The sequence below is a fragment of the Panthera pardus genome, unplaced genomic scaffold, assembly GCF_024362965.1.
Source record: "Panthera pardus isolate Hobbes unplaced genomic scaffold, ASM2436296v1 HiC_scaffold_25, whole genome shotgun sequence".
Classification (NCBI taxonomy): Eukaryota; Metazoa; Chordata; class Mammalia; order Carnivora; family Felidae; genus Panthera; species Panthera pardus.
In genome coordinates this window covers 68857853-68883035 of record NW_026526821.1, presented here as the reverse complement: position 1 = coordinate 68883035, position 25183 = coordinate 68857853, and the positions used below count along the sequence as shown (strand labels likewise).

General features: G+C 40.3%; 1 protein-coding gene across 25 annotated transcripts in view; it reads left to right on the top strand.

Moving 5' to 3' along the window:
• Positions 1-25183, top strand: part of NRXN1 (neurexin 1) — a 1129526-nt gene that overhangs the window by 682518 nt on the left and 421825 nt on the right. For 2 of the 25 annotated variants that reach the window (XM_019419836.2, XM_019419655.2), the window contains exon 1: positions 18100-19422. The exons of 21 other annotated variants lie outside the window; for them this stretch is intronic. In XM_019419836.2, the coding sequence (XP_019275381.2) occupies positions 19173-19422 (250 nt within the window). In that variant the 5' untranslated portion in view covers positions 18100-19172. Of the gene's footprint in view, positions 1-18098; positions 19423-25183 lie in introns of those variants that run through there. 2 more of the 25 variants (XM_019419714.2, XM_019419765.2) reach the window with 2 other exon arrangements.

Sequence of the window (25183 nt, the reverse complement as noted above, 5' to 3'; positions counted from 1 at the left end):
TAAATGTTTTATATAAAACCCATTCTCAAGAGGGAATGGAAATGGAGAGCAGGGGTCTTTTTAGAATTCTGAAAACTGAATTCTCAAGAATAGAGGTAATAAACCTCATTTCCTTATTGCTTTGGAAATAAACAGCATGTTATCAAGTCAATTTCCAATTTTGACTTTTGCCTATTTGTAATAATAAAATAAGAGCACAGAAGGTTTGTGTGGGAGTTGGACCTGAGTGAAAGATGAAGAATGGCTTTTTGTAATAAAAGACAATTGAAAGGCACGGGTGACTAGGTGAGTCCATTTTACAGCTCATTGACACTGTCCTTAATTGGCAGAGATCATTGCTGAGTTTATCCATGTGAAATAATTATATATACAAGCATATGCAAACATACCTGTGCTTATAGAAGTGGAAATGATTTCCTTAAATCAATTTTAAGAGGGGAAATAGAGATCAATATAGTCTTAGTATTATAGTACAGATTTGTCTTATGCGAGTTGTTTGTGGTATGATCTATCTTTAGTTCACACAGGACTGTCTATAGTAGTCTCAAAAATATTATGGGAGTAATTCTCAGTGTTAGCAAGAGTAGAGCAAAGGAATTAAATAGAAAGGATTAAGTAGAGACTTCATTAGCACTTTTGAATTCCAGTCCATCAAAGTAAAGAAGTTTCCCCCTTCTATACTGCCCAACCATAAATTCATCTTTTTCCACCCCTTGTTTCTCCTCTTTCACTTTTCTCCTCTTTATCATAAACAATTATTTATGGTGCATTCTAGGAAGTGCCTAGTGCTATGGAAAAAAAAATTAAAAGAAGATACAAAGAACCGTCTGGACAGGACACCAACCCTCAAGGCATTTACTATCTAGTGGCAGACAGAGGACACCCTGAACAAATCAGCATTTCTTTGTCTCTCATAAATACATATGGACATGCCAGAAAGCATTATCTTAAAAGCAGTCTTAGACATTTACAAGCACCTGCCCTGTGTAAGGCCTTGGGCTGGCAAATATTTGTGAGCACTAGTTTTCTCCACTCTCTTGTTAAGAATGCAGATTCTGGAACACATCCCCAGAAATTCAGTAAATCCAGGGTAAAGTACAATTTTAAATTGTGGTTTCATGGGAAAGTGCTATAAGTGGGCAACAGACTGTTACTTTAAAGAAAAACCTGCTTATGAAATGGAGAATCAAAGCAGCTTATGACATGGACCTACTAATGTGGCTGTGCTGTAGCTGGGGAGACAATGTACACACAGAGATGGAAACCAGTGCATGGTGGCTGAAATCATGGCACATAAATGGCACCAAAAGTAAGTGACGAGTGTAGGAGAATGGACAGGGAATCTTTTGGGAAGAGGCAGAAAATGAGGAGAGCCTTTAATAAATAGAATAAATATCTTTTCTCAAGAGATATGTGTATTAACCATGGTCTTTACTCATTTTGTATCTTCCTTTTGTTCTTTTACCTTCGTTCTTGAATTTGCTCAGTTCACACCAGAGCCTCCTCTCCAGTGATCCTGTGATCCTCCCCCATTTTCCTCCACTACTGTTCTGGGAGATGGTGATCACGATTGGTCTGTCAACTTTTAGGAAGCATCAGCTCACAGAAATGGGTGGGAGAGATGCTGGTCACCAGTTCAAGTAGCACATCCCGTGGGAGCTGTGGGTCAGTGGGTGTTTCAGTAACACCTACTATAGAAATGCCAATTAGCTTCAGATATGCAAGTGTTTGAGAGCATAGGGAACGTTGTGGATGGGGATTATAGTATAAAATCATAAAGAAAATAAGAAACTGGCTAGTTTTTCAGATTAAAAGTATGTAAGGTAGCTCTACATCATTTCTACCAGAATAGAGAAGACCAGTAACATCTTGCTATTTTAATTTATTTGAGCCTACAATATTTGGAATTGTAGGGTGTATTTAACGTTTTGCAAGATCTGTCCAGGCGATTTAGCACAAAAGGATAAGAATTCAAGTTTAATTTGAGTGCTGATAAAACTATTTATACTTATGATCAAGTAGAGTGCACATAATAAACTTAGAAATTCATCATTTGGGTAGTACAGTCTAATTGCAGAAGAGTCCAATGGGAAATAAATAGAAAATACATAAGGTATAATGAGTTAATATGTTTGTTTGCTTTATTTTACATGTGCCCTCACTTCCTCTTGTCTTCAGTTGCTGAGATTTCTTCATTATTCACCTTTTTTTCTCATATCATTATGACCTTGCCCTTCTATGTTCTCTAATGAGGTCTCGTTTCTTCTCTTTCCCTTAGACTATTTATTTTTAGGCTTCCTAACTGGAAGCCATACAGTCTCAGTTTCTTAATGTTAGAATTATTTTCTTTCTCTTATATGTATTATGGTATTCCCCTTCCCTGCCCCTTTCAGAACAACATGAAACACATTTCCCTGGAACTAACGACAAATGATTGAACATATATAAGAAAATAAATATGTCTACTTTCCTGTGGACAGTTGCCAAAAAGGTTCTGGGGGGATGAGTTACTTGCCTGGCCCAGGTATATACAAATACATCAGAGGGTGGCCTTTGTATTCTTTCCCTGCAACTCTTTTTATTTTTTATTTTTATTTTACATTTATTTATTTTTGAGAGACAAAGAGAGACAGAGCACAAGTGGGGCAGGGTCAGAGAGAGAGAAGGAGACACAGAATCCGAAGCAGGCTCCAGGCTCCAAGCTGTCAGCACAGAGCCTGATGTGGGGCTCCAACCCACAAACCATGAGATCATGACCCAAGCCGAAGTCGGACAATCAACCTACTGAGCCACCCACGTGCCCCATCTCTGCAGCTCTTACATAGGAATCTACTTTTAGTTTCCTTGGCTGACAATTAGCCTAAAGTTGTCTTTATCATTTTTCACAAGCTCTATCATTTGCTTATCCAAGTAGATAGTCACAGGAAAATTCCACGACAGGGGAATAAATCAGAAATTCCCTTGTGGGAATGCAGATTAGTTCCATATCCCCAGTTTCTAGACACTTCTTTCAGGAACCTTCACTTCATTTCTTTGAGCACTAATATCTGCTTCCTAATGAATGTGTTTCCACCTGTTGGCCCTTCCTCTACTTACAAAGCCAATAAAGAATAAGGCTACTTTTCTTCTTCATGAAAACCTTATAATTATTTGAGAATGTCTGTAATATCTCCACTTACCTTTGCTACACCTGATTGAATATGGTGCCCTGATCATCTCGTCACTCTTCTGTTTGTCAGAAGAGTGTGTGTGTGTGTGTGTGTGTGTGTGTGTAAGTAAAACAAATTATATATAATATTATTATATTTTATATATTATACATATAATAATTATATATATATATATATATCCACGAAATCAACAGTCACACACTCCACTAACTGAGCCAGCTAGGCTCCCCTCAATGTATTTTTTTTTAAATGAGTCACCCAGTGTGTCAGACTGTATCCCCATATGTCCATATATATCTTAGGTAAAGTTCAGATAAATGAACTGCATGCTTCATTTTAGTTCATGCAAATATCTTTTTAGCAGTTGCATCAAACTGTTGTCTATTACTACATTTTGTTCAGTGAAAAATCCCCTACTTCTTTTTTTACCCTAACAACTATATACCCAACAACTATATAATCAGTTTTCCCTCAACCTGTGCTTAACACTATTTATTTTCTCAAATATGTACATGCAGGATTTCACATTTAGGCTTGTTAATTTTTCCTGCTCTGAAGTATACGAGAGTCTGATGAACAGGTGCCCTGCCAGTTGCAATGTGTTGTATGAACTCTACAATAATTTAAACAAGTTCCATTCCTCTGTGGGCCCTCTGGAATCTTCTTAGAAAATTTTTATTTGCATTTGCATGAACATGTGTGCAGAAGAAAAAAACTAAGTCCGGCATTAAATTCTTATCTGTACTTTTGAGGACTGTTGGAAGCAGTGACAAAGACATTCTTTGGTAGGTAATGTAACTATCGATCCTATGCCATAGTGGTTTTCTGGCTGCCCTAGGCAACAACTTGTTGCTTATACGCATTTAATCATGGTGTGGTGCCCAAGAGTTAGGGTAATTGAAACTCTTTAAACAGACAGGTAATTGCATGTGTACATCAAAGTTAATAGTGGCCTTGAAGAATGACAGAATATTAAATGCAAGGGAATTGTTTGGATCAATATTTGTTTCTTAAAAACTTCATAAACAGCATTTGCCAAATAGGTGGTAAGCACCTGGTCAATAAGCATGTCTGACTTGTGTGCATTGCTGTTTTGAAACTCTCTGAGTATGAAACCATATTAGCTAAGGTAAGAACCCTCCTTCAGTTCCAATTTGATTCCATCTACAGGGAAAGTTCTGTAAGTCACAACATACATATCCTTTCACGGTCTCCAAGAGTACATTGGGATTAGCCCAGCTCATGATAAGGAGGCCATAAGTTCAAAGACTCATTTCCTCAACTAGAACCAAGCCCCTAATTGCTTCTTTCATGATGAGCTCAGGGTCTGGTACAGATACTGGTATAGAATAGGTGCTTCGTAGGGGCGCCTGGGTGGCTTAGTCAGTTAAGCACAATCTTGATTTCTGCTCAATGATCTCTCAGTTCTTGAGATTGAGCCCTGCATCAGGATGCTCAATGACAGCAAGGAGCCTGCTTAGGATTATCTCTCTCTCTCTCTCTCTCTCTCTCTCTCTCTCTCTTTCTCCTTCTCCCTCTCTCTGCCCCTCCAACCCCTCTTTCTTTCTTCAACATATAAACATTAAAAAAATAGGTACTTGATAAATTTGTTGGATAAGTAAATTATTAGATACATTGATGAACAAATGGACAAATAAATGTATGCCAGCCTACTCACATTTAGATCCATTCCCTGGGAAGATGAGTTTATTACTGATAAACCTAACCCACTTCAGAGACACCCTGATTACGAGTATGTCTTCTGCAGACTCTAATTCCCTATCTCTAAGAAATGGAATATTCTCTCTCTCTCTTTTTCTGGCATGCTGAAGGAGGGGGAAGAAAAACATTTCCCTTCAGATTCATAACATTCTTTACTCAATGGTATTTTCTTCTTGTTTAAGGGCTTTGGACATCCTTAATTTCCAACTATTATCTTTAATGGGTCCCTGTCTTAAAACAACTACCTTGACTTTCTACAATGCATGTGGTTCTGGAGGAACCCAAAGCATATTCTGACTCTCTAAAATCAGTTCTGGGACAAAATGTTACCTACTTTCCTTAAGGATAAATGGCTCTTCTAAAGCCCAGGAGGGCTGGCTGACTTACTTATATAAGTAATCATCCTTCAAAGAAATTAGTTATATGTTAGGTATGAATATAGCTTCTAAAAACTGATAACCTGATTTATGTCAGATCAAATAGAAGATAGTTTATTTTTCAAATCTAGTAAAAAGAAGAATTAGGTGATACAGGGCTAGTGGAACTCCTGGAGAAAAACATCAAGTATTTTGGCTCCTTCTGTCTTCTTGTTTCTCTATCCTCAGAGTGTCATTTTGACTTCATGGTCTCAGAATGGGTATCTTCCATAGACATTGAATCTGCATCTGGGGCAGGAAGAATAAGGTTTTGTGACAAAAAGCCTAAACAAGGACATGCTATCTAAGTCTGCCTTAAAAAAAACAAAAAACCAAAAAAATCCAAAAAAACCAAAAAACCCACAAAACATTCCCAATGACCTGTGTACATTTCCTGAAGATTAATTGGGTCACAAGGGTATACTCTGACCATATGGGGTTTGGGAAAGCAAGTAGTTTTAGTGGGGCATATTGTCATCCTGTATCCTCTATTCCTCTCTCTTCTCCGAAGACAATTGGTTCAATTTGCCAGGGAAAAGGCAAAATAGATATTGAGTACAAAACTAGAAGTATCTGTTACAGCTACTTGTCTAGATTGATAACTTGATCTGTAAGCCAAGGACTGGGCTGCTCCCCAAAAAACTACAATTGAGCAGTCACTGATTTTTAAAATGGCATTCCTATATAGATACCGCCTAGTGAGTCATGGGAAACCATAGAATTCTTTCATGCTAGATTTGAATCTTACTACAAATCATATTTTTATACTTTTTTATCTGGGATATTACAATATATTTTCCATTCTGTGATCTCCCAGCAATCCAAGTCTTGCTTTTATTTTTTGTTTTTCTTGTTTTGTTTTGTTTTACTTCCCAGTCCTGGAAGCCCAGTGGATTTAAACTTCATTTGCCTAACTAACCAGTTTTTATCATTTTATTACTGGATTGAGGAATATACATTGAGTGAAAATATCATTCATCCCTCCAAATCCTACTTATCTCAGCCATATTAAACTACTTCAACCTTTCCCTAAGGTTATTTGATTGTAACAGTCAAATTTTAATCTGCTGGGTTATAGCCCTGTGATCTTCTAATTTGGGTTCTATGGATTAGTTTTTAATCCCTTTAATTTTCATAAATAATTTCCTAGTTTATGCAATATATTATCACACCAAATTTAGAAAATATTACTCATTTTATATAAAATAGAAAATATCTACCATGTTAACATACTTGTTCTCTTGCTCTTAATGTCTCTGTAGGATGTTGAGTTTAAAAATATATGTATTTTGACAAATTGGAAAAAGAAAAAAAGAGAGGATGGACATTTAAAATAAAAGCTAGAGCTTTGTCCACTGATCAGCCACTGTAGCTCAGGTATCTGTTAACAGTGTGAAGGGTAGAATTCTAGGCAGATAAAATTGGACAACTAAGGAATAGGTTGAAATAAATTGTAAGGTTTTATCACAACCCTTATTATCATTTAGTTATTTAGTTATGGGACTTTTTGTTCTTAATTATGTGACATGACAGTTTTTAGCATAGGAGATGTGCAGCTTCTTTAAACATGACTCATATAAGCAATAAACCTTAAATAAAGGGGCGGGGCAGGATCTGTGAAAACAGGCTCGTGAGTTTCCTTCCTCACATTTTATACATGGGACTATTATTTGCTCTTATTATTTAAGAGTGTGTGTTACTGCTCCTGGAATGTAAATGCATTTTAAATTAAGATTTTCACATAATATTCCAGGGTACGGTTTTATACTACAGATTTCTGCAAATCACAATGTAATACTGACTGATAGCAGTGGTTAATATTCTTGTGAACCTAAAAGGTAAAGCAAACATTTGCTGAAATTTACATAGTTTTCAATTTTCAAATGCTAGCAAATGGGAGCTGCTTGAAAATAGAAATCACCTATATTTTTCCCAAGGAAAGAAAAGCAAAAGGCTTCATGTATTAGTTCAGATTCCTCCTTGTCAAGCCGAATATCTTTAGCTTGTGTAGCAGTTTTGATTTTTGTTTGTTTCTTTCTTTTTCTTTCCCTTTTCCCCCATGCTGTGTAAAGGCTTGCTCAAAGCAGTAAGGCATAAAGGAAGGCTTTTTCCCCCCTTCTCTCTCTTCTACTGATTGGCTGAAAGGGTATGTGTTTGGGGGTCTCTTGCAGTTTCTCTAGAGACCATTCATGTAAATTGAAAAAAAAATCAGTATTACTTGAAAACATAACTAAAACTTTGATTTAACAGTACAAAAAAGGGTGCTGTCTAATCCCTCAAGTAGGAAATTGCTTTTCTTCATGATCCATTGCTTTCATACTGTTTCTGGCTGCTACTGTGGAAGGAGAAAAGACCTACCTTTACTCTTCTTTTACCATGTCTGTATTTTTTTTCTTTTACCTCTTACTGCTTGGCAGTAAATAATAGTTGAAATAAGTAAATTTAAATAGTTAACAGTAAAATGCATGACTGATAAGAGCTTCAGGTCTCAGTTGGACAACTGTGATTATACCCAAGCAGGAGGTAATTTACATGGGAACCTGAAATGACAAATTAAGACTTTGGCATAATATAACAATGAGGATATCACACATGTGTGGCTCCTCTGTATGATACTACAGATAATAGATGGAACAGCACATGCTCCAAAACTGAGGATTTTTTTTTTTTTACATAGATGGTTTAATTTTTTTTTTCCTTGACAAATGACAATCAAAGTATTGCCAATATGAAAGCATACTGATTGTGTTGGCAGTTGATCTTCCATTGGCCATTAAAGTATACAAATTTCACCACAATTGAAGCTGGCATTTGCTGTGCTAGTAGGTAGCATTATTTTAAAGCAAAACATTGTGAATTGGACCAAAGTAGTTTCATTCTCAATATGTCCCTCCTAAATTTTATTAGTGAGTGAAACTTTACACTGCACAGAAAATTGAAAGCTTTCTCCACTCTTAAAAATTACAACATGGGAGCCTTTAGGTGGCTCAGTCAGTTAAACATCTGAGTCTTGGTTTTGGCTCAGGTCATGATCTCATGGCTTTGTAGGTTCGTGTCCCACATCAGTCTCTGCACTGGCAGCACATAGCTGGCTTGGGATTCTCTCTCTCTCTCTCTCTCTGCCCCTCCCCCACCTGTGCTATCTCTGTCTCTCTCAAAATAAATAAATGTAAAAAAAAAAGTAGGATACCAAATCTAGTTTTAATTATTTAAGTGTAAAGGTAGATGAGACATTTACTTCTTTTCTTCATTGGGATATAAAATACTTGAAATGTTTCTTGTAGCTCTTTGATTAAGCACCTAAAGTAAAATGAGGGTAAACTTGTTCACTGGAAAATAATATATGAGGCAATCATCAGGTATGCATTTTAAAAATCATCAGATATTCTTTGTATTCATACTATCATGTGTTAAATATTGAAGACCATGCCATATGCCTAATGAAAGCTTCATTAGAAAGACATTAGTAGATTAATTTCACTCTCTGTGTGGTTTATTTTATTTAGAATGCAGTAAGGTAAGTTCATTAGTTTGCAGATGTAATGTTTTCTACTGTACCTCAATGCAACTAAGAACAATTCCACAGAGGTCCACAGATCTACTAACACCTGTCAAGATAAACACAAAGTTCTCTTGGGGAATCATCTCAGCAATAGAACAGAGAAAATCTGAGGAAAGTAATTCTTTCATCAAAGAAAAAGAAGACAAAAAAAAAAAAAAAAGCACCAGTGATTAATGATTTTTTGAAATGCCTCAGAGGTCATATTTTTCTTTTACAAGTATAAAAAATATAATATATCTTTTAAGAATAAATGTTTGGGAGCATATAATACTCATTTTGAAATAAATATTCCAAGAGATTTCAACTCTGGAATGATCATGCAGTTTGAATGGAGCCACTGAAAGTTTTTCTGACACCTATAACTTAATCTCTCATCCATCCCAGAACAAGTATATTAGATTATAAGTTCTGCTATAGTGATGTTATTTGAATGGTTATAGTTAAAATGGTGCCAGTATTTCCATTATAAAATCCTATTTTCAAGGATTTATAAGTTGCCTACAAATGTTTGCTCTGCAATTCAGCCTGGCAGCCAGAATCTTGGCTTGGTGGTATTTTTTTTTTTTCTTTTTCCTTTTACATAGTGTAAGAAAGAAAGACATCTGTTTATAGCATGAGTAGGAAAATATGACAACGAATTCCCTTATTCTTCAAAGCCAATTTATTTAGCATTCAAACCAGAGTTCAGCCTAAATTTCTTATATATTTTAGGCAATAAAAGAACTAACCAAAAGCCTGTAAGGATAAATTGAAGATGATTTGTTTCCTTTGTCTGTTGGTTTTTGGTTAAACTCCTAAACATGGGGATAGACTTAACCAGTTACTCTGATACTTTATTCGTTCAGCACGGTAATAATGTGGATATACTACGTTATATATCCTAGGTATTTTTTTAAAGGTATTTGTGATAGTCTATACTTGAGAAAGTAGCAAATATCACAAAGTTCAGAGAAAGTTCCAACAGAGATATATGTATTAAAAATTAGTAGAAGAATGAATGAGATTTGGAGAGAGGAAGGAGAAAAGATTTTTTTTTTAACCGAGGAAAAAGCATGGGCAGTGGCAAAGAAGTGAAAAAGTTGGGGCGCCTGGGTGGCTCAGTCGGTTAGACGTCAGACTTCGGCTCAGGTCATGATCCTGCACTCCCTGAGTTCCAGCCCTGCACTGGGCTCTGTGCTTACAGCTCAGAGCCTGGAGCCTGTTTCAGATTCTGTGTCTCCCTCTCTCTGACCCTCCCCCATTCATGCTCTCTCTCTGTCTCAAAAATAAATAAACGTTAAAAAGAAATAAAAAAAAAAGAAGTGAAAAAGTGTGCAGTGTGCTTAGAGAAGAGAGAAGTTTGTGTGGCTGGGGGCAAAGCTGTTTGTGGGGGAAGGGACAGAAGCTGTGATAAATGTAAGACAATAGAGGTAGTATGGAGGCAGATTTTGAGGGGCTTAATATGCCATGCTAAAGAACTTTGACTTTACCTGGAAAACAGGTATTTGTAGCAAGATAGTCATAATAACTATAATACTGACATCAAAAGATCACTCTTGACAAAATGTGTAATCTATTTTTCGTGAATTGAAAAGGGATTAGATTATAGATCCCAGAAAAACCTATTTAGAGATTCAATTCAGATTTCATGATTAAATACCTTTCTGTACACCCAAATGGCAATATATGTTCCAGAACATATATTCATAAAGATAGGTCAAATCAGTTTATGTTCTAAGTGCTTGGACATTCAGAAAATCGAATTTATGGTATGTGTATGATGTCCAGTTCCAGATTTGAATATCTATATTTACTAAGGAACTTGCAAATTATGTGTCAGCTTCTTTTTTTTAAGTTTATTTTTATTTATTTTGAGAGAGAGAGATGGAGAGCAAGCGGGGGAGGGAGACAGAATCCTAAGCAGGCTCTGGACAGCACAGAGCCAGATGCATGGCTTGAACCCATGAACCATGAGATCATGACCTGAGCCGAAATCAAGAGTCAGACACTTAACTGACTGAGCCACCCAGGTGCCCCTATGTTTCAGTTTTTATGTCATCCTAACTTGCCTTGTAGTTGTCCTGCCAAGTTTAGCTCCATTCTCAACAATCCTATGCTTCTATCTCCTGCAGTGATGGATCTGCAGGAGAGACTGCTGGTGAGTGTGGGCAGACAGCTCGCAGGTTGTCACTTTGGATCATTGATCTTTCCTGTAGCTGATGCTGCTCAGAGTGGAGGCCTGATAAGACAGGACCTGAAACGGACTTGTATTTTTGTTGTGTTTTTGTTTGTTTTATGGTACAGACTCTTGGATGGCCAGTGTTAGGTTTTATATGGAAACGTTCTCATAAATTTTCATTTATTTCCCCATGTCATGAAAGAGGTGGAAAGAATAACCCTTTCAATAAATTAAGTAGGGAAGTAAATAAAACTGAAAAATAAGTAAATGCTGATACATATATACTATGTGCCAGACACTATCCTAAGTACTTTACATCTGTCAATTCATTTAATTTTCACAACAACTCAACAATTTTCCAGCTCTTTTAAAAACATGAAAACTGAGTTTAAATAAGCTGTATAAGGCTGCATGGCTAATAAGTTGATAGAGTCAGAACTGAACCCTAGTGCAGTGTCTGAGTTCCTGCTTCTAGCCACTGGGAAGGCTAACTGAAGAAGGGTTCAAGTACAAGAGATGGGAAGGAAAAGAACTTTTAAATTCATTTTTATTTTTTTATTTTCTGAGCAGGGTAAAGGAAAGGTGTGAGATGGTGACATGTGGGGTTATATAGCAAACACCTTGAAGTCTTTAAAGAATCCTTTAAAGAAGAGATCTGGGAACAGCCCTATTGTCTATGCTGAGTACACTGCTAAAATGTGAGGTTATTGTAAGGAGCTTAATTAGAAAGCTTGCCCTGTGTTGGTTAATAAAATCTCTGGCAGAGACTTTGACATTTAGATGGAGCAGTGGTTCTGAAAATCTGGTTCCCCTGGGCCTGCAATGTGAGCATTACCTAGAAACTTGTTAAAAATGCAAATTTTCAGAACCTCTATATATCAAGGGAATCAGAAGCAAAGCAATCTATGATGTAACAAGTCCTCCTAGTATTTTCCACACTCTAAAGTTTGAGCACCACAGAGAAATAGAGACTAAACTAAGAAATTACTAGGGAGGTGGCCAAACTGGACTGTAGACTGAATAGGGAAGAGTTTAAAATAGGGCTAAATTAAAAATCACTTACAGCTCATTATCATTATGTTTGTAGCACCTATCTAAAACCTGTACATATGAATAAATGACAGTAACTTTCATTTAGTGCTTAATATATTTTAGAAACTGTTCCAATTCCATTACACACAGTGTTATAATCATTTTACAGATGAGGAAACTGGGGCAAGGGTCCATTAAACCCACTGTCACATGAATAATAACAATGGATTCAGACTCAGTCTGGCATTCAAGCCACGTGGTCTACTGCATTACGAATATATTCAAACCACATAGTATAAACCTTTGGAAGAGTGTGTCAGCAACACAAGTTGGTTGAAATAACTGTATAAACAATTATGATGACAATGATTGAAAGATGACATATGATTGGTTTATGCTTAAGCAATACCCACAACACTTAAGTACGCTATTGCAGTGAGACTTCTATAACCCCACCTGGGTGCTTAGGCAATAAATTTTAGGTAGGATGTCGTAAGTGAAATTTTTTATTAAATAGAGCAAGAGAAAAGATACAGATGGTAAAATACTTCAGTCCTAAATACAACTAACCTTGATTGAATAAATCTAATCATGCTTCACAAAACAAACTGCACATCTAGGCTTTAATTCAATTTGAGTGAAGGAAGTATTGTGTCGGAACCCAACTTCCAATATGGAAGTTCTAGGTAATAGCTACACTGACTGAATTTGCCAATCTAGATCTATATGTGGTGGGAGATGAAAGTATGCTTCCAGATAAGAAAACACTTCCTAAATAAACCTGACTTTTCAGTAAGATTATTTTATCTGTGGGCCTCAAGTTTATCATCTGAATAAAGAAGAGATTGCCCTACAATATCTCCAGGAATGCTTTCAGCCCCAGCATTTTTTTTTAATGGTTTCATTGTTTGGTTAGTTAGTTGGTTGATTTGGTTTTACTTTACTCTCAATGCTCCTGCTCTCTTATTCAGATCCTTTCTCAGAATGCCCATAAGGGACCTGCACTAACCCAGAAAGGTAACGGGGTCAGAGACTTGTCTCTGTAGCTTCACAGAGGACACCGTCTTTTGAATTTTTACCTCTTTCTGCACTCTGGGTCCCAACTCAGAAATGCCTGCAGATGGATGTGGGGTCTGCTTGTCTTTTGATTGTGCTGGCATTAGTAGAAATGCAAAATGCACGACTGACACCCTCTTCATTTTTAATTTTTAAAAGATTGGTGCTGCCTGTGGGTTTTAATATACTTCTACTCTGCTGCTTTTAGTGTCTACTTTTCTGTTTAAATAGCTTAATACTGAGCTGTAGGAATTTCCAATTAAGTTTAAGGAAAACACGAAAAGGTTGAAAGTGTCTGCCTGACAACCATCCTGTTCCTTGAGACAGAAGGGTTGATTTTTGGAAAATGAAAAAATAATTTGAAATGACCTGTCCTTTTCCATTTCTCTGCACACTCCGCTTTCCACTCATTCTCCTCTTTCCCTCCATTTCCTTTGTTTCCACCCCCTCAGTTTTCAAACCCATCTCCCATTTCTTTCTTTTTTTTAAAGATATTCTACTTTTTACATTATTTATTTATTTTTGAGAGAGAGAGAGAGAGAGAGAGAGAGAGAGCGAGAGCTCACAAGTGAGTCAGGGGCAGAGAGACAGGGAGAGACAGAGAATCCCATGCAGTCTCTGCACTGTCAGCATCAGTGGAGAGCCCAGAGTAGGGCTTGAGCTCCTGCCCAAGTGGGGATAGAGCTCACCTGAAGCAGGGCTCAAACTCCTGAGAACTGAGAACCATGAGATCATGACCTGAGGCCAAGTTGGATGCTTAACCAACTCAGTCACCCAGGCACCACCCCCCCCCCATCTCCCATTTCTTAACACCGTTGTCCAAGTTAGGCTACCTGATTTCTTGTTCATTATACATTATTAGCTGTGAATGGGTCTAGGACAATCTTCCATGCACAGCTATTAGGTTCTTTTCGTAAATCCCAGTAACCACCGTTGTTAGAGGCAGGGTAGGGTTAACCACTCTTTCAAGAGTTCCCAAAAGTGCAGGCCATAGTGAATGCAAATGCAAACCCACTTCTGCTACAAAAGCAGACATTTATTAATAAGTAGACACAAAATCTTATAGCCTGTTCTGGAAGCTTGATGAAGTTCCAGCTCTTGGTTCTGTTCGGTACATGAAAAATGTCTTGCAAAAAAAAGTTGTGCAAATATGGCAGTATTTTGCTAATATGGCAGGAACCAGCTCATCATCTGTCAGAATTAGGTGACTAAGGTCTGTTAAGGATCAAAAATAGCACCCATTTCATATGGGTTTGTGATGATTAAATGAACAAATACATTTACATCTCTCAGACTTGTGCCAGTTACAAATGTGTTAGTTCTTAGTACTATTATTATGGCACCATTCCTTATGGTAAAGGATGAAAGGCCTCTTAGATTCACATACTCTGTTCAAGTGGAAGCAAAGCATGTCTATAAAATATTTTGGCCAATCCACTGATCTTGACTGTTAATAACTTTACCAAAGAGAACCCATTCCTAACCTCCATTATGCCAGTTGACAAGTCATTTATTTTGCAAATTATAACCTTTTTTTTCAACATACATTGTAATTAATGAGCAATGCCATATCATGCTTGGAGATGATGATAACCAAGGCTTCTAGAAGCCACCTCTGGCTTCTATAATTCTGGTTGAGACATTGGAGCATAAATTCCCGATGAAGGCAGCTGACTCTCCTGGGACACAGAACACTAACACACATTTATATTACACTGTTTATGCTGAAATATTTAAGAGTAAATTATAAGCAGCCAAGCACTATGTCTCCTCCAACCAATTCTAAACTCACCTGACAACAATTTGTTAGAGGCTGCCTCAGTTTCCTTTAAATAATGCAGTTCTAACCACAAGGACTGACCAGCTGAAGAGACAGAATGAATAAGCACCAGTCAGATTGGGCAAAAGTTTGTTCACAAGACTTTCCACCATTCTCTGGGCAGAGAATGGCCCCTTATTCCACCAAATTATGACCATTTGTAAGGAGTACTGCAGCATCACTATCACAGCATCCACCCCAATCCTCCCAGGTATCGCGAAGGTGCCCTAGACATCTGCCTGAAAACTGCAGCTACAGTTTCTTCTTTCAAGGCAGCTGTAAATATTTCCTCTTTAGCTCTTGAGACTCCCGTAAAACTGAGATTTCTGGCTTATCCTTTCCCTAACCCTACCTTTATCTCCCTAGGCCGGAGACAATGTGAGACAGGAAGGAGACCCTCTTCTTCATGTAATGCTCTTGGGAAGGTTCATCAGAATTCTTTACTTACTCTACTCCTATGGCTTTAATTTATATAAATCACTGTCCAAAGTCCCAGCTCCATCCTTCTCTATTTTTTAAGAGAATAACAAACTCAGTAAATCCTCATTAATCTCAGATATGAATTCACATCTTTACTAAAATTTGTAACCCCCGAATCAATAATAGTGGCACTATGGTGGTCATTAACAGACATGCACAGGGTGGCAAAAAATTTGAGTCCCTAACACCCAGCTTCCAGCTGAGGTCAAACAAGGCAACACTCTGCCTTCTCGTTTTAGCTCTTATACTATAAACGAGTGCTCTTTCTGTGTTCTATTTAGTGCCATGTTTTTCACATTTTTGTGTTTTTTGTTTGTTTTGGTTTTGGTGATTTTGCTGTTCAAAATGGCCCTTGAACATAGTGCTGAAGTGCTATCTAATGTTCCTAAGCTTAAGAAGGCTGTCATATTCCTTTCAAAGAAAGTAGGTACGTTAGATAAACTTTATTCAGGTTTGAATTCTAGTGATGTTGACGCTGAGTTCAGTGTTAATGAGACACCAAATATATTAAATAAGATGTCTTTAAACAGAAAAAAAAAACACACACATAAAATGAGGTTATGTATTGATTGGTTGATGAAAATGCTGTGACCGAGGCTTGTAGGAACCTAAACCCTAGGAGCAACGGTTCAGTATTCCCTAATTCAGTGTCTGTAGTGACTTTATAGACCATAAGTACGATGTATAATAAGAATTGACTGTATGCACCAAGAGGCTAATTTATATTTCACATATGCTCAGCACTCACGGGAGTACAGATGAAGACTTGACTCCTCTCCCCTTCAGGAATCTCCCATCTGGATGGAGAGGGAAAGACAGATCTACACCACATATGAGCATATGAGCACACAGTACTCTATGTTTCCAATAGAGGAAGGGAAATGAATGAACTATGCAGACTAATCAGCTCAAATATGTTAGACCTATATGGGAGGAGAGACATAACGCCTTAATTGTGGGGAGCATATGATATATTTTAAAGTACTCTCACATTAAATATTGCGTTATAGCCTTCCTGCCCTGTGGGATTGTTAGGAAAGATAGGAACATGACTATTTTATAAAGGAAGCTATGGAGCCTCAGGGAGAGGCCAAGTGACTAATGTGACATAACCGGTAAATGGCAGGGCCAAGAATGCAGCACAGGTTTCCTACGTCCTAATCCAGTACTCTGTCCATACTGACGCTGTGAGATGTCTCCATCAAAGTATTACCAGGAGTCTTAACTCCATACTGTCAGGATGGTTTTCCTCTTCTTTTCCTTTTGAAGCTTACTTGATGTATTAAAAATGAATATTCACAACCCTTGGCTAATGAATTAAAATACACATGCTGAAAAATAACAAAATGAAGAGGAAATGGCCTGGGGGTACGGGTGGGAACAGAACACAGTGGAAGGTGCTGAATTTGGGTTCTGTTGCTCTTTGAGCAGCTGTGGGAAGTTGGGAGACATGGTGTATTTAAGAAGATAAAAGCATATTCTCTAGCATGGCTAAGCCGTTTCAGTTAGTGAACTACTGAAGAATCATTATTATTATTTTTAGTTAGAATCACATAAACTTGACAGGAATGTGAGATGCTGGATTGCTACAGATTTGATTTGTTGGTCCCTGGACTGTGGTTACACAGTGACCACCAGAATCCCAGGGTGGACCCTAGGAACTAGGATGCAATATACAAGTCTAAATGGCCACTTCTGTGAATGGCTGATTTGAATCAAATCCTCCTAGCATTTTTTTTTTATCTTCCTGATACATGACTTTGTATTTGTTGATTTAAGGGATTACATAGACAGTGAGGAGCCAGTGAGAAGTAGTGCTTTTTCAGAGTTGTTTTCCTTTGTTTTTAAGTAGGAATAAAGACAAAATGTTCAGCCACTAGACATGTCATGGTTTTTGTCATCTTTTGGAAACCAGGGGAGTATTTTAGTCATAGTCCTAAATCCTGTCTGCTAGCCTCCACTGACTGTGGTCCTCCTTGCCAACTCCACTTGCTGTCCTAGATTTTTACTTTTAGGTGCATGTTGGCTTTGCTGGTCTCCCATCCAGGACATGCAGCTTTCAGTTAAAGATGCTGCATTTCACCAAGAGGGTATAAACATCTTCTCTTCCTTGGAGGCACTAGATTTAGGAATTTTTATTTCCTAGTGCTATTTTCCTTATGAGAAAGCATGAGAGAAAGGCGGAACTCCACCCTTACAAAAGATCATCACAGCTAGGCTTCTGTAGGGGGTCTTGGAGTACAAGCAATCTCATTCACACTATTTCTCTCCTGCTTTCCTCCTCTTTACCACCTGTCTCCTTCTTCCTCTCTTTCATTCTTTCTTTTTCTGTCTCTCCCTTGGCTGCCGGAGTCACTTTTTTTTTTTTTTCCCTCCTCTTCCTGTGTTTTGGTTCCCTGCATTTCCACTGCCTTATATGAGATATGGTATTGTAGTGGGATCGAGGACTCTTTGTTATGAGTGATAGGTGTAATTAACAGATCACCAAAACTGATGCTTGAGTAGATGGTGTCAAGCCATATTTAGAAGATTGGGTTTGAACACCTGGCAGAACAAGTTTGGTCCAATAAAAAGAGCCGAATTCTTTCCCTTTTAAGAGGTCTCAAGACACTGGTTACATCTAAACCATAGGGGTAGGGGAAGGGTGCCATTTGCCGTTGTAATTCAGACGGAGGGATCACCTGGCAGAGGAGGGAGAGTTGCTTTTTAGGTGTTCCCCGCATCGCAGTACACGTGTCCCTTTGATGTGTGGAGAATGCACGAGAGAGGCAAAGCAGGGCGATTTTTGTGGGAAGCTAGACCAGCCTCCCTCGTTACATAGGCTCGTCCTCTGCATTGCATCCGAGCTTCAGTGATTTGCTGTTTGGAGACTGCAGATTTGCATAGAGCCCCTCGCTTCGCCAGCGTGTGTGGTTTTTCTTTTCTTTTCTTTTTTCTTTTTTCTTTTTCTTTTCTTCTCTCCCCCCCCCCCCCCCACCCCCGCCCCACTCCTTCGTCTGCTTCCTCTTTTGCTCGGCTCCCTTTCCCCCGTTCGATCCCCCGCTTCCTCCATAAGGTGCACTCTTGCCTCTGAACCCCTCGCCGGGCGTAAGTGTCAGGAGGCGGCGGACGCGGGGATTGCCTCGGGAGCAGGCGATGCGCGCCGCTGCTCCGCGCGCTGCCCGGGGGAGGCTGGCGCGATCGGGCGAGCCGGCCGGGGCTGGATGGAGGGAAGGGGCGCCTCGATTCCATGGGGTCTGCTTCTCCCTTGAAAGGAGGTCGGGCCGGCGAAGTAGCCTCCCCAGTCCCCACACACGATGCTAAATGGATTTACCTAGTGGAATCGCGGTGGATGGCTGTCATGTAGAAGTGAGGACCCTCCGGGAGGAGCTTTAAACAATTTCCCCGCTCCCCACCCCCCGGCACGCACTCTCGCCCGAAACTCTTTGGGAGTATCTCTCGAGAACCTGGAGCCCTGGAAATCTGGGAGCAGCCGCTCGCTCCGCGCTCGCTGCTCCCCGGGGCCGCCTTCCCGGACAAGCCCCCCCATCAGCTGCATTCGCCTCGGCTATGTTTCGGATTCTTTGGGGCGCACGGCACGGCGGACTCCAGGACCCCGAGAAGACTGTCCGAAGGAGGGAGAGGATGGGTGCCCTGGCGCGGTGAGGCGGCCGGCCCCTCAGCCCACCCGGAGCCGCCCGCTCTCCGGCGCCCTCGCCCCTCCCCGCGCCCCAAACTTTGCCTCCCGCGGCGGTTGCCCCTCGGCGGGCGCCCCGCCATGTACCAGAGGATGCTCCGGTGCGGCGCCGAGCTGGGCTCGCCCGGGGGCGGCGGCGGCGGCGGCGGCGCAGGGGGGCGCCTGGCCCTGCTCTGGATAGTCCCGCTCACCCTCAGCGGCCTCCTAGGAGTGGCATGGGGGGCGTCCAGTTTGGGAGCGCACCACATCCACCATTTCCATGGCAGCAGCAAGCATCATTCAGTGCCTATTGCAATCTACAGGTCACCGGCATCCTTGCGAGGCGGACACGGTGGGTCTGAGGTGCCAAGTTCTCGCGGGTTACTCCCTGTCTCCTCCCTTCCAGCCCTGCGCTCGCTTCTTGGCCCCTAAGGCTCAGAGAAATGGGAGCGCGAGAAAGGGATGTGCATTTGGGTGTGTTTGGTGGGAGCCACTTATCTCTTTGAAGACAATAGAAAGGGGCTGGGGGAAGGCGTCGCGGGTGTTTGTGGTGAGGGGTGGGAGGGGCGCTTCTTGTCGGGGTGCCGGGAGGAGAGATGTGGGCGCCTATTAACGACCGTCCCTGGCCGGGCGCCTGGGCCCCGCGGGAAGGGGGCGTTGCTAGCCAGAAGGTCACTCGGTGTGGCCGGATGGGGCGTCGCGCTCAGCCGAGGGACCTGAGCGCCACAGAGAGGAGGGCTCTGCAGAACCTTTTGTCTGTGCTGTGTGTGCTGCCCCACCTCCTGCCCATTTTCCCAGGCCTGGGGGAGGGAGAGGTTCCAGCTCGCACATTCCTTCAAAGTGTGCCCAGACTGCAGTGACAGTGAAGCGGTTGTGGTCCCAGGACTCGCTCAGCAGGATGCAATTGCTTTAGCATCCACCTCTTCCCTTAACTGGAGAAGGTAGGATGGTCACCGAGGCACCCTCCCCGCTGCCGGCCAGCCCCCTGCCAGGCTCGGAGACGACCTCTGAATACCATCCCCTTTGCTCCATCCCCACACATACACACTTCTCTTTCTCGGTGATTGGACTGAGTTGTTGTTTGTTTGTTTGTTTTGTTTTTAAACAGGGCAGGGAGAGGTTTGGCTACCCAAACCCATCTCCCTGGGGATCCTCTTTGAAGGCTGTTGGGATGAAGGAGGGCCTGCTGCCTTCTTCCTCAGAGTTGAGTGCTTCCCAGAGAGGGCTGGTGGGTCAAGGCTGGCTGGTCTAAGCCAGGAGGTCTGCCTGGAGGAGAAGTTAGAGTAGAGTGAAGTTATTCTCCTGACCTCAGCTTCCTTTGTAAAGAGCAGAGTGTGGAGAAAAGCCTTGGTTGGTAGGTTTCTTCTCCAGAGTGGCGGAGAACGTAAGGCCAGATTCCTCTCATCTTCAGAGAAGTGCCTATTTCAGATTCCCTGAACTGCCAATAAATAAAGCATCAAACTGTTTTGGGGAGGCTTTCCCACTACTAGCGTTTAGTCTCCCTCAGTGTAAGTAAAGTCTTCCACTTGAAAAGACAGGGTAAAAGTTGGGGACACTTCTATCCCTTCCCCTGCCCCCTTTTCCTTGCAGGGCCCCTTCCTCTTTCAGACTTCATTCAGCTTTAGATCCTTTGCCCCTCTCCCCGGGGAATTCTTCTCCCCTGAACAGCTGTTGCTTATACCTGGATGGCCCTCCTCCCCAGGGATAGGCTTCCTGTCTGAGGACAATTCTGGTTAGCTTGTAGCTTAACCTCACTGAAGAGAGAACAAATCCTCTTGACAACTCCTCTTTAGGAGTGGCTTAGAGACCTACCTCACTGTAGGTCCTAGGAATCTCTTCCCTTCCTTCCCCCGGTTCCTCTCAAGAATTTTCTCCAGTTAAGAGTGGCTAGGATGAAAAGAGGATGATGCCCCACACCTGGGCTTCTGAGCTGAGACTAGCCAAGGGGCTAGATCCCTGTGAAACAGTAAGGAGTTTCTGTTGCTCTCACCACTTGCTCACAGTATTCCCGGACCTTGTTGCTCCTTTTACCTGGTGCAGTTCTCACCCACTGCCCTGCCTTTGTGCACGACTGGGTGAGTCCCATGGGAGGGAGACCAGTGGGGGTGTGGGAGGGGCAGACAGAGCATGGGTAGGTGAGGTGAGCCAGATGGGGGTATTCGAGGGGATGGGGTGCCTAATTGTACCAGTGGGAAGTACTTGGCTAAAAATCTCCTGTGCATATTAACTTCTCCTTTACTGTGGCTCTGCCTCTCCCGAGGGCTGAGGCAGCTGAACGGGGAGCGCCCTGGGGAAATGGGGAGACGAGAACGTCTAGGGGCCCTGCCGCAGAGCGGGGCGCTCCTCTCCCAGACCACTGCAGCTGCTACCCCAGTCAGGCGCCGTCTGCTGGTCTTTACAAACATTTTTTTTTTCTTTCTTTTTCTTTCTTTCTTTTTCCCTCCAGAATACATTGCTTGTCTCTGTATGTGAATGAAAACCTAGGAGCATGTATCATTGAAAAAGAGACAGGATAGAAGTCAGTGGGGGGCAGTGGTTGGTATTATTCTTTTGGGTCAGAGAACTTTCTCTTTCCTTTGAAGGTTATATTGTATGGTCATATTTGTTTGTTTTTGAAACTCTCTCCACCCTCTTTACACATACTTTTGGATGAAGCTCTCTGATTTCTTCTTCTTCTTCTTCTTCTTCTTTTTTTTTTTTTTAATCAGAGTAACAAACTTACCTGTCAGCAGCCATTCTCCACCAAATAAAAGCTGGTGTGAATCTTTCATACTTTATCCCTTTCCTTACTTGAAGAGAGGGAATTAACTCTAGCTAGAGAACAATCAAGGAACATTAAAGATGAAATAAGCCTCTCAGGGGTGGGGGATGGAGAGGGGCTGAGAGCTGGGCAGGCAGGGTGGTGGCTTAAAAGAAACCTATAAGAAAGAGGTGATGTTGAATTTGCTGGGTCAATAAACTGTCCGAATATTCAGCTAATTAGACTAAGGGCCCACAAGGAAATAATCTTTGAGCCTAATAGATGAGGGTGAAGGGGAAGAGCAAAGGTGACTGACGATAGGGTAAATTCCTAGCTAAAAATCAAGGCAGGTGTAAATGAGGTTTAGTTCAAAACTTGAGACTATTGAAAACATACATATGTTGATGAACAAATGAGCCAGCCTGTTTTTTGTATTAGAATTTCTTGGAATCATAAGCATTTTTTTTTCTTAATAGGGAAAGCACCGTATATGCTCGAATGTGTAAAAGAAAAATCATGTGTGGTGTATTTTAGGGAATAAAATTGAATCTAACCTCTCTATGTTTTGAAAACTGCTGGGTCGACTATCCAGGTTCATTCTTCTTCATTTTCTCATCTTGCCATGCTTCATTTGCACTATTATGAGGTGTCACTTACAAGGATTGCAGGGTGCTGAAAGCGCTTATGGCTACCCTGAGCATCTTTGTGCAAGCTGACCCAGTTGCAGAGATTATGATGAGGTTTTCTTTTCTTTTCTTTTTTTTTTAATGCATATAAGAAGCAGGTTTTGAGATCACCACAGAATCCCATTTTTATTTTGCATATACTTAAAAATATAAATGATGAAAAACACCTCCATAAAAAATTATATTTCTATTTTAAAAAACAGAGAGCTGTGTGACTATATATGATTAAAAAAACAAGCCTGCTTATAATTAAGGATGCTACTTAAAGCAGGCTAGAGTTCAGAATAGACCAGTGTGTTCAGTTAGTATTTCTTTAGCAATGTGCCATTTGTGCCAAACATAGAATGATGTCAGCGCAGTGCTCAGGTTCCCATATCCACTCTTGGCTTTCCTAGGAACCTCTGCGTACTTTCAAAAATTAGCTTAGAGCCTCTCAGTAGTTTTCGGAGATAAAGGAAGGAGAAAGCCATCATAAAATTGAACCTACCAGTGCCAGCCGTTCTCCTCCCACAAATATGAGCTCCGGAAATTATACTGTCATGATTAGCTTATAATATTAAAGGGCAAAAGGGCTTCCCCAGAAGGGAATGTTAACAGATTTTAAAAGGGTGGTTTATAATTGAAGTAGCCCAGTGCTGTTATATAAGAATAATAATTATATCTTGAATTTATAACATTTCTCTTTCTGAGGCACTTCTGTACATACACTAACTTCTCTGAGGACCAGTCAGTTTTGGAGGGAGTTTAACATTTTCCTTATAAGGATACTGAAGCACACCATAGGTGCCCTGGAAAATGGAGCCAAATCTCTGATCAAAGTCAAAGAGGAATTAGAATCAAGGCTTCGTGGCCCATAGCCCAGAGCAACTGAGAGGGTCCACCATGTGCTTTAATGGTCGATCTCTTGGAGATGAAATCATTGCAAGGACCAGAGCATAGCATTTTGCTTCCAGCATGTAGTAACAACAATGAATGCTGTAAGGGAGGCTGATGACACCTCACTGATGCCCCACTGGTCACTTCATTGATTCTGCTGAGGAGGGTTTTGTTTTTCTTTTGTTTTTCTCAGGGACGAAAGTTGCAGTGATACACCGATCCCTTTGCTCCTTTGTCTAGCAACCAAGAAAGTTAGCAAAACCTTTTGCAATATACTTCACTTAGCATTGAAGAAAAATTTAGCTTTTCTGGTAATTAATTCATACGTGTGACCCAAAACATTTTTGGCTATGAATATTGTGCTGAAGGAGACATTTCGACCTTACACCTCTTTCTTACTTTGGCTTTTTGGACAAAAACATGCATCACTGCAATGCTATTTTAGATAAGACGGTCAGGTAATATTTCTAGAAGAAGTTTTTAATAAATCGTGGTCCAAGTAATCCAAGACTCGAGGGTAACTTTTGGTTGCCCTCCACTTTAATATATTTATTTATTTTTGTTGATTGTCCATCCATTGCTTCAGAAAATATATAGTATGTGCATGTTTTTGTATTTGTGCGCCAGGTACCATGGAAGGCCGGATAGTAATTGGGATAATGGGAATAGAGGTAAGGGAGGAGGAGCAAGATACCCAAGGCAGGACCATCAGAAAATTTACAGTTTAGTTCCAAAAATCCAAGCTACTGTTAGAAACAGTTAATCTTTAAGCAGACAAACAAAACTTGTTCTTTACAAACAAATAGCCTCTGAGCATAAAGGCAAAAAACATAAAGTTTATGTGTGTGTAGCAATCATCTGATGCTCAACATGAAATGATCTTATAAAAACATCAACACAGTGGATTTTATCTACATTGTGTTACCTTGTCCTTTAATATTAATGTTGTATAAAGGGCTCCTTGCATAATTGCCTTTCACTAAGTTGCTATGTATATTTCTTCTAACAAAATATAAAGTCTTTTATTGTTCAAAAAGAGATAAGGCAAATGTATTTAAGACAGCAGCTTCACTGACTTAGATTCATACCGCTGTAAAAATAATTGAGGCAGCCTGATCTGGTGAAGATAATTCACAGAAGCATATCCATGTGAAAATCTGGCCGCTGCCACTTTCTAGCATCGTATAAATTTACTAAACTATTTGTCCTCACTAAGATTGTTTTCTCAGTCTGTAAAATGAAAATATCAGTTATATCTCAGTGGAGAATAAATGAGACCATGGGTTTGATAAGTGCCCAGACTATAATAGGCCCCAAATAAATGTTTGTTTAAAAAAAAATTAGACATTTAGGTTGTTTACACATCTTGGCTGTTTTGAAGACTGCTCTAATGAACATGGGAGTGCGAATATCTCTTCCAAATCCTGATTTTAGATTTTTCAGATAAATACAAAAAAGTGGCATTGCTGGATCATGTGATAGTTTTGTTGTTGTTGTTGTTGTTTTGTTGTTGTTGTTGTTGCTTTGTTGTGTGTGTGTATGTGTGTGTGTGTTTCTTTTAAAGAACTTCCATCTATTTTTCACAATGCCTGCACCATTTTGGATTCCTCCCAGTGGTGTACAAGGATTTCATTTTCCCTACATCTTTGGCAAAATTTGTTGTCTTTTCGATAATAGCCATTCTAATAGGTGTAAGGTGATATCTCAGTGTGATTTTCATTGAATGGATAAAGAAAATATACTACATGCATATAAGGGAATATTATTCAACCTCAACAAAGAAGAACATACTTCTTTGGTATGTTATATCA